Here is a 10,596-nt window from a genome sequence, read left to right as displayed (position 1 = left end):
GAGGCTGAAGAGGTCCAGGTCCCTCAGTCTCTCCTCACAGGGCTTGTTCTGTAAGCCTCTAACCATACGAGTGTCCCTCCTCTGGACCCTCTCAAGTCTATCAACATCTTTCTTGAAGTAGGGCTCCCAAAACTGGATGCAGTACTCCAACTGCGGTCTGACCAATGCTGCATAGAGGGGAAGTATCACCTCCTTGGATCTATTTGTCATGCATCTGCTGATGTATAATCAAGTGCATTTAGCTTTGCTGATGATTTCATCACACTGATGACTCATGTTCATCTTGGAGATCACTATGACTCCAAGAACCCTTTCCACTTCTGCACTGCTGAGAGGGTCACTTCCCAGCCAGCAAGTGTGCTGGATATTTTTACACCCTAGGTGCAGCACTCCACAGTTGCCCTTGTTGTACTGCATCCTACTGTGTACTGCCCACATTTCTAATCTGTCCAGGGCTGCCGTCCTGTCTACTACCACTCTCTGGGTGCGACCCCCAAGCCAATTTGACTGCCACCAGACCGTGTAAACATCTATGTCACAGCCTCTTTATTTATGAGAATAGGATGAGATACCATATTGAAGGCTTTGCTAGAGTCCAAGAAAACAACATCCACCTCTACTCCTGAGTCTAAGCATTTTGTGACCCTGTCATAAAATGAAACCAGATCGATCAGACATGATCTACCTGCTACAAATCCATGCTGGTTTCCCCGCTGCATTATTTTTCCCAATGGACTTGCACAGATCCTTCATAATCTTTTCAAAGACCTTTCCAAGGATGGAGGTGAGACTGACTGGCCTATGATTACTCAGATCCTCCTTTCTCCCCTTCTTGAAAACAGGGACCACATTGGCCCTTTTCCACTCCTCTGGGACCTGACCCGAGCGCCACAAGCACTCAAACAGCCATGCCAGTGGTTCTGCTATGACACAGGCCAATTCCTCCAGTACCCTCAGATGCAGCTTATCCGGGTCTGCTGACTTGAGCACATCCAGTCCATCCAAGTGACTCTGCACCAAGTCAGCGTCAACAGTTGGTGGGCTGGTGTCCCTCTGATGCCCATCTAAGAACTCATTAGGAGACTTATCTTGAGCCCTGTTCGGGAACACTGAGGCAAAAAACTCATTGAATAGCTCAGCCTTGTCCCCCCATCTGTCACTAATTGCTCCTCCTTGTTCAGTACGGGTCCTATGCTGCCCTGTGCCTCCCTTTTACTCCCTACATACCTAAAAAAGACTTTTCGTTGTCTTTAATTTGTGTTGCCAGCCTCAGCTCTGTAGTTGCTCTGGCCTTCCTGCAAGTGCAGGCCAAGTAGGTATACTCCTCCTTGGTAGCTTCCCCCTGCTTCCACTGCCTATTTGCCTTCTTTTTTGCCCGTAGGCTCCCCTGGATTTCCCTGTTTAGCCACGGAAGTTTTTTGGCTCTTTTCCCCCTTTTCCCTTGTACTGGGATAGTCTCCCTCTGTGCCCAAAGGATCACTTCCTTTAGGAACAACCACCCTTCCTGGACTCCCATCTCGCCGATACGCTTATCCTGCAGTGTATCATTGACTAAACTCCTAAGCACACTGAAGTTAGCCTTTCTAAAGTCAAGCACTTCCACCCTACTAGTTATCTTACCCACCCTACACTGTATGGTGAATTTGATTTGTTGGTGGTCACTGTCCCCAAGGTGACCACGAATCTGCAGCTCCCCTACCAGGTCCTCCCCCGTAGCCAACACCAAGTCCAGTAAGGCATTCCCTCTAGTGGGAGTAAGGCATTCATCTGGCAGAGCTCACTTCTCAGGTGAAACGTGTTAAGGAGATTTGAGTCCAATGCCTAAAGTAAACTGTGCCTCTTGGTGGCAGTTAACCTCAGCAGAGAGGGACAGGGCTGACTGAACTAAACTCCTTTACCCTTAAGGGCAGCACTGAGACCTGCTGGCTGAGGTTGGGGCAGGAGGAAGCTCTCATTGTAGGGGCTGCAAATTTGACACTGGTGTTGATTCGCATGTTCCCAGAGCTTCAATGACAGGATCTAGGTTCAGCAGCATGAGAAAGTGGGAAGCAGAGCACCAGGTGGGTGCTACAGGGATTTTAACAGTGGGCACACACACGTTCCTTCAGGTGACTGCTGTGACCTTCTTTTTAACCTCTGAATAGTTCAAGTCCTTGTTGAGTTTTTCAAATTTTGCAGCTGCTGCACTCACAGCTCAACACTCAGGAAAGGCAGCACTCTGCTTTGGATGCGAACAGGAAAAGCCATCCTATTTGAAGCGAAGTCTAAGCTCCCTGCCTGCAGCAATAACTTCTTTGAAACACATGTTTACTGACTGCTCTGCATGAGTTAGAAACTCAGACCGCTACCCAAGGGCTAAGTTTACCAGACTGCCTATTCACACTAGTGTCCCAGTGTTAATTTTTCAGAAATTGCTAATTTGAAGGTTCTGGGAAAGACCCGCGTTGACTTCAGGAGGTTTATCATCAGGCTCTGGACTCTCAGGACACAGCCCTTCTTCCGATGGCTGCAGTCAAGTGAGAGTTTTGCCAGTGCCCTCCAAGGAGCACGACAGGGAAATCAGCAAGAAAGGCCATAAGGTTACAGCTGTGAGCAACACCATCAAGAAATGAGACAACAGCTGGAGACCACAATGCCTTGCTCAGGTACAACTCCTGTTAAAGTCCATGGGAGCTCTGATGCAGCTCACTTGAAAACAAGTGAGTTGTACCTGAAATGGCATTACACTTCAAAAGGTTTCAAGATATAGGCTGCATCCGGAGGCAACATAGCCCAGAGTGAACCTCACAGCCAGCTCAGTTCCACCCTGGTCACCAAACCAGGTCTGAGCTCAGTGTCAAGAGGATTTTCCTGAGAGAATAACCACAGTATTTGAGACTGGCCGCAGCGAGCTGGGGCTTATTGCACAGAGCAGTGTCTGAGGCGGCTGCCTTGCTCCCTCCCGAGATTCCACCTCCAGCCCCAGGGCAGGTTTCACTGCAGCTACTAGACTGACATGGGTTTTCCTCGAGGGGAAAAAAAAACATGTGTTTTCTCATTTTTCTCTTTTGCTTATATAACAAAAGCCCTTTGGCCAAGATGCTTTGCCAAGATCAGAAAACAGAAAGATGGTTCATTCCAGGGCAGATTTGTGTACATGTGCACACTGGAGTGAAGAGCGAGGCCAGGGAAAAATTCCTGCCACTTCCCCCTCTCAGCACAGCCTCCCCAGGGAAATGGCCTCAACATCCCTCAACTTTCCATCTAAGGAAAAGATTAGGTATTACTCTCCCTCTGGTTCTATGCTTTACATCTAAGTTTATCCTGAACTCGCTGGGGAGGTTTACACACCGCCTTCCCGGTTCCTTCCTCACAAGATACTATACTGAATCCAAACTTTTGTCACTACCTGCAGTCTTACTGTCAGCCATCGACTGCTCCTGGGCACAGTTTCAACGGGAAGACATCTGCCACCTGGGAACTCCAGTCCAAGGGGAGCCATCTGCTCCCCTCATCATAAGCCTCTTTTGTTTCATAAGACATATTATCGCTCACACTATTAGTGTGAGCAGCTCCAGTGTGAAGACAGTATTTCAAAGAAGCATTCCATGGCCATGCTGGCTGAGAAAGCCTGACAAACTGGAAAATGATTTGTTCTGGTGTTTATAGAGTCCAAGTGAGTCACTGGCTTAGAGACCAGAACAATTCATACCCTTAGGAGTGAGAAATCTAGACTTCAATACCCCCTCAACTGGAGTAGGCCACGGATTAGCTAACAGAGGAGGAGGGAAAACAACTGTTGATCCACCTTTAAACTACCTGGATGCCGGCTTATGACCAGCTAACTGATTCCTCTTGTATAAGAAAAGTACGATAGTTGAGGAAGTTTCATAAGAAAAGTACGATAGTTGAGGAAGTTTCATAAGAAAAGTACGATAGTTGAGGAAGTTACATTAGTTATTCAATTTATACTCATTTATTACAAGAAACTTCAGTAAAACATTGCCCTTAAGCGTTTCACTGAAAGGTGATGGCAAGTAGGGAAAAGGATAAATTTAAAACAAAATTAAAAACATGGCACTGGGCCTTTATACACCATAGAAACACCTAATATGAGCACAGCTGTTCAAGGCCACACAACACAAAACTCTATTTCTTCCATACCCACCTCTCACCCTTCAGCTTTTCCTTCGCATTAGGGCATTTTGCTTTAGCTGACCACCCAACACCAAGTGCTGGTTTCAATCTGCTGATATTTCAGACTAAGAACCTGTCACGGGCCAAAGCAACCTTATCTCTGCCTAACATTTCTATTTCCACAAATAAAATCAACCTCTTGACAAATGCCTCAGATTGCTCCATGTGGGAAGCATGGGAGCTGTTGTAGCTCAAAGGTATTGTAAAATACTGCCAAGTTTAGGAAGGAGAAAACACTACAAGAAATGAATCTCCTCCACTGTCACTGTAGGTTATTGAAACCGGAAGAACTTTTGTTGTCTGATCTGCTCAGCTGTTCCATTTTATGGCAAAGAGACAAGTGAGTTTCATTTTTGGAACTAGTTTTTTATCACTTTTCCAATCATGCAAAGGAACATGAGAAGACAGCCCCTTATTCTCTTACCACTGAGTGCAACCACCTTCCCTTCTGCCAATTACTGCAGATGCCCATTTTCAGTGGCAATGGAAGCAAGGGATTCATGGCAAGAGAAGCTGGCTGCAGAAAGGGACACACTGCCCTGGGCAAATCCCTGTAGGAGAGGGATGTGTGATCTGCCCAGCCCTGGCTGCTGCTGCTACTGCTACAGCACTGGCACAGCATTGCTGAACCTGCCTGTTGTTGCTGCTGTTGGCAGACTTCCTAGGGGAGATGCCATTTTGGTGCCCAGGGCTCAGGCCCTACTTATCCACTCCAAGTTACACTGCTGTATGCATCAGTCCTGTACTGAAAAACGTGGGGTTGCAAACACTGCTGAGGCACATTAAAAAAAAAAAAGAAAACTATTTCTATTTACATTGCTTCCAGATATCACTGCATTAGCAACTTAAATTCAAAGTAAGACTTTGCAATTCAAATAAAAGATGTTTTAGTTTTAAAGTATATGTTTTTTAAGCCGGGCGAGACATTTTTTGGGCCTGAACTACCTAGCAGGTTCCTTTCATAATGTGCTGTTTCTTCACTAATTAAGAGGAAGTTGATGCAAGTTCTTTACCATTAACCTCAGGAAGTTTCTTAAACAAACCTCATAAGCCTTCCTATGACCTTGGTCGGTTTCAGCCTTCAACAGCTCATCACCAGCCAAGTCTATGGCCACAACTGAATTATTGTGGTATTTCTTGCACAGCTCCACCACTTCTGAGGACCAATCTGAAAAAAAAAAACCAGCAGCAGGATTCAGGAAGAATATTCTACAGAGACAACACTCCATACTCTAGACAAACCTATCGGTTGCTCAAATGACCAAACACAAAGTGAATTTCCAAATCAGGATTTTTTCTGGCCTCCATAAAATGCAACAAAATATTAGAAGCAGATTTGCAATCCAGATCAAAAAGAAACAGGCTCATCAGCAAGTGACTACACTGGTTGTTAAGGTATCTAGGCATGAGATGTTTTAAATCTAACTACCAGGCTTTAAAAGGGGGAGCCCTCCTACCTTAAAGCCCTTGATGGGGGAGTAGAAGACAAACTCACTTCAGGAGTTGGCCACAGTAGGTTGCATTGTAGGAAACTGCACTCCAGAACATATGTGCCCAACTCCATGGTATGGAAATAACTCCCAGCATCACACCTGAGCTTTCAAATAGTTACAGGCCAGGCAGAAGAGGCTGGAGTGGGCTGGGATGACATCCAGAGGCAAAGAAAAAAGAAAGTTATGTGCATTTGCTGTGTCCCAACATCATACTGTCATTGGCCATTAATAACCTGAATGCTTAGCTGCGGTATCATGCTTTTCACTCACACAGCTATAAGCACCTAAAGGAGGATAACTGATCTTGCTCCTTCTCACCTATGAGACGACTGAGCACAGACCAAGTGAATTGATTTACCAGAAACAGAATTCAGGACTCCCAGCTCTTGATCCAGGATCTATATATTTTTACAATAAGGTTTCACAGATTCATAGATGAAGGATCAGAAGGGACCTCAACAGATCATCGAGTCCGACCCCCTGCCTAGGCAGGAAAGAGTGCTGGGGTGAGATGACCCCAGCCAGATGCCTATCCAGCCTTCTCTTGAAGGCGCCCAAGGTAGGGCGCCTCCCTTGGCAGCCCATCCAAATTCTGGCCACCCTTACCATGAAGAAGTTTTCCTGATATTTAGCCTAAAACTGCTCTCTGTCAGTTTGTGACCATTGTTCCTTCTTACCCCAAGAAGTGCCATGGTGAACAGAGTATCTTCAATCCCTTGCTGTGTTCCCCTAATGAATTTGTAGGCAGACACAAGATCACCACTCAGCCTTCTCTTGTGGAGGCTGAAGAGGTCCAGGTCCCTCAGTCTCTCCTCATAGGGCTCGTCTGTAAGCCCCTAACCATATGAGTGCTCCTCCTCTGGACCCTCTCGAGTCTATCAACATCCTTCTTGAAGTAGGGCTCCCAAAACTGGACGCAGTACTCCAACTGCGGTCTGACCAATGCTGCATAGAGGGGAAGTATCACCTCCTTGGATTTTTGGCATGCATCTGCTGATGCATCATAAAGTGTGGTCAGCTTTGCTGCCACTTTTGCTACACTGATGACTCATGTTCATCTTGGAGTCCACTATGACTCCGAGATCCCTTTCCGCTTCTGTGCTGCTGAGAGGGTCACTTCCCAGCCAGTAAGTGTGCTGGATATTTTTACTTCCTAGGTGCAGCACTCTGTACTTGTCCTTGTTGTACTGCATCCTATCGTGTACTGCCCACTTTTATAACCTGTCCAGGTCTGCCTGCAGTCATTCCTTACCCTCCAGAGTGTGTACTTCATCCCACAATTTAGTATCATCCGCAAACTTGGACAGAGTACACTTCACACCCACATCCAAGTCACTGATGAAGACATTGAAGAGTACAGGTCCAAGGACCGAAACCTGCAGGACCCCACTACCCACATCCTTCCAGGTTGATATTGCCCCATCTACTACTCCTCTCTGGGTGCGGCCCCCAAGCCAATTTGCCACCCACTGGACTGTGTAAACATCTGTCACAGCCTCTTAATTTATTCATGAGAATAGGATGAGATATCATAGTGAAGGCCTTGCTACAGTCCAAGAAAATGGCATCCACCCTGTGGACTCCTGAGTCTAAGCATTTTGTGACCCTGTCATAAAATGAAACCAGATTGATCAGGCATGATCTACCTGCTACAAATCCATGCTGGTTTCCCCGCTGCATTATTTTTGCCACTGGACTCCCACAAATATCATCCTTCATAAACTTTTTCAAAGACCTTTCCAAGGATGTAGGTGAGACTGACTAGCCTATAATTACTTGGATCCTCCTTTCTCCCCTTCTTGAAAATAGGGACCACATTGGCCCTTTTCCACTCCTCTGGGACGGGACCTGACCTGAGCGCCACAAGCACTCAAACAGCTGTGCCAGTGGTTCTGCTATGACACTGCCAATTCCCTCAGTACCCTTGGATGAAGCTCATCCGCGTCTGCTGACTTGAGCACATCCAGTCCATCCAAGTGACTCTGCACCAAGTCAGCATCAACAGTTGGTGGGCCGGTGTCCCTCTGATGCCCATCTAAAAACTTATCTTGAGCCCTGTTTGGGAACACTGAGGCAAAAAACTCATTGAATAGCTCAGCCTTGTCCCCCCTGTCTGTCACTAATTGCTCCTCCTTGTTCAGTATGGGTCCTATGCTGCCCTGTGCCTCCCTTTTACTCCCTACATACCTAAAAAAGACTTTTCGTTGTCTTTAATTTGTGCTACCAGCCTCAGCTCTATAGTTGCTTTGGCCTTTCTAACTGCCTCCTTGCAAGTGCGGGCCAAGTAGGTATACTTTTTGGTATACTTTGTAGTAAGACACAAACAAGCTCTCTTCCCATTTTCTGGGTGCCATTCATGACCTCTTGTAAAGACAATTTGAACTGAACAAGCTAACACATGATCTGCTAAGGGCATTGAATTGGTAGCAACACAAGCTTTTTGTTATGTTCATAACCCTACTAGACTCAACTCTACTCAAAGGCATATTACACACATACACATACATATATACACACACACATATACATAATTAATTAATTTAACTGGGCACCAGGCAAACACTGCTAAGACCAGTAGTGGGAATCATGCCTATATTAGTGGAACACAACCCTTTTCCTATTAAGGGGAAAGGGAAAGAAAAATCAGCAGTAAGGGTGAGGAGTCTGTCCCCAAAGCATTGTCATCTACAGGACTGAAGACACCAAATGAGATCCCTCCCCACCATTTTGTAAGTGTCCCTCCTGGTCCAGAGACATGGAAGACCCATGTTACAAGGACTGTATAACCACTCAGAACCATAGGGCAAAAACTTAATCCCCACAGATCGCTTGCTGGGACGAGGAGGAACCTTCCAGCTACTGTGATTTTGCTCTAAGATGCAGAAGAAAATCCTGCCATCTCTTAGAATCTTTTATGAAATAATGAAGGAGAAAAGTTTAGGCGTGAGGAATTCAAGATCCCTCTGAAAGCTCCTGCTTGCTGCAGCTTAAACTGGCATGCTTTTCTTTATGAAAGGAGGAGGGGAATTCATGACAAAAACTGGAAAATTAGGCTGATGGGACGGAGTAGCGGTAGTTGTGGGGTTTCATCTCCTGTGAAAAGCACAAGAGGGTGAACCCACAAAGGCAACTCACAAACCCTCCAAGACTGAATTCAAACAGGGTGGAAATGCTGGGGCTCACAGCAGGCAGAGGGCTGAGTTTATGGAATGACTGTTAGGACCATCTTCCCTGGAAAGAGGTAAGCTGTAGCAGTCACCCTTCACTGGCTGAGGAGTATGATGCTCCACGCAGCTCTATGTAGCATCTCATCCAGTCTTTCTGAAAGTCCTTTGGTATTACGCCAGAGGAGTAAACCCATTTTCAAAGGGTGCAATGTGGAAAGTGTATTTGCACTGGGCCTTTAAAAACAAGCCATGGGATTGGAACAAATACTCTTCTATAGCTGTCCCTACCTTGTGGGCTGATCTCAGTCACAGGAGGGAAGAATTAATTTTGCATTTGGCCAACTATTGATAATTCAGGCCTGCTGCTGCTTCCATACGCATCTATTAAATGTTACCTTAAGGATGATAATGTTTCTACGATGTAAAAAAGGAGGTACAGAAGCAGCCATTCACTTCAGCAACGTTGGTGCTAGCTAACCCAGATCTGCTCCCATTCTGGGTATTTTTGGACCAGGAAAAACTACCAATTCCTTGAAATACCGCTACTTCCTGCATGGGGCAGAAGAGTGGGAAAAAGGAAGTTCTGGAGGAACAAGGAAGCTCCTTGAAAATAAGGCTGATCCAGCCTGAAGGCTACTGCATTGGAGCCAAAGCAGGCCTCAGCCCAACCTCCCATTAGTCATCCTGGAAGGTTGATACCAGGTTGAATTGGCCCCATGAGCTGTCAGCAGGCAGTACTGGATCTTTAAAATCCTCAATAAATCAGTCAGTCAGAGAGTTGGAAATCTGTCTCACAAAAGTTCAGATCAAGTAAGCATTAGTGCCAGCCAGACAGTGACACTATGGTGTCCTGAAGGACACTTCTCTTCACAGGGATGTGCTTTGTATGGAACTGAAAGCAGAACGGGCTTTTCAATAACAGGAATCAAGAGGAAACAGAGAACAAGGGAGCCCTTACCCTGACAGCTATCTATACCTCTAACTGGAAAGGCACAGTCTCACCCCTGTACCCTGTCCAGGGTTGAGGAAGGAAAGTAGAAAGGAGTTTCTACCCTTAAAGTAAATATTTATGTCAGAAATATTTATGTTGATTCTTAGCAAAACCAGAATCAACACAACAAAGGAGCTTTGATCTGCCAGCATACCCACAAGCCAAACTCACTGGCCCCATCTACACTGCTGGCTCAAAGAAGGCTGGCGGTGTTCCATCATGGGCGTCATTCCTAGCAGAGATGGGACAGTGCAGGTAGAGAAAACCCAGGAGTCTTGATGCAGCACAGGTTAACATGTACTGAACATCAGACACCCAGAGGAACAGGCTGCGTGTGTGTGTGTGTGTTGGGGGGGGGTGTAAACAAATTCACACTTACAAAATAAACCGGATCCTCCCCTTACAGTTCTGTTACTAGCCTTGAAGTTGCAGCACAGATGTGCAACTCACTGCTTCAAGACTGCCTTAAAGAAAAAAAGAGCAGTGGTCTTTGGGGGGGGGGTTCCCTTCATCATCCTCAACAATTGGGTGGGGAGCTAAGTTTCTTTTTCTGGCATATATTGCACAGCACCTTTTTCTTTCAGACCTGCAAAGAAACAGAAGAGCTGTCTGCAGCTCAAAGTGCCAAAGGGCCAGGGAGTGGGTGAAGATCCAAAAGAAAACTGAATGGGTGAGAGAATTCAGCTATTTGTGTTGTTCTTCAGTCTACTCAGTATTTGTCAGAGGAGGAAAGCCTTGGGAACTAGCAAATGACTGCATTTGGTTTAAC

The 10,596-nt window shown here is 46.1% G+C and overlaps 1 protein-coding gene across 1 annotated transcript in view; it reads right to left on the bottom strand.

The window, feature by feature from the left end:
- ADA (adenosine deaminase) overlaps positions 1–10,596 on the bottom strand; it is a 128,905-nt gene that overhangs the window by 8,430 nt on the left and 109,879 nt on the right. Inside the window, exon 6 of the mRNA XM_019509729.1 lies at positions 5,220–5,344. Coding sequence (XP_019365274.1) covers positions 5,220–5,344 — 125 coding nt within the window. The remainder of the gene's footprint in view (positions 1–5,219; positions 5,345–10,596) is intronic.

This window comes from Gavialis gangeticus, unplaced genomic scaffold (assembly GCF_001723915.1).
Source record: "Gavialis gangeticus isolate Ggan-Ray unplaced genomic scaffold, GavGan_comp1, whole genome shotgun sequence".
In the NCBI taxonomy this organism is placed as follows: Eukaryota; Metazoa; Chordata; order Crocodylia; family Gavialidae; genus Gavialis; species Gavialis gangeticus.
The sequence above is the reverse complement of the archived record's forward strand: the minus strand, read 5'-3'. Positions and strand labels throughout refer to the sequence as shown.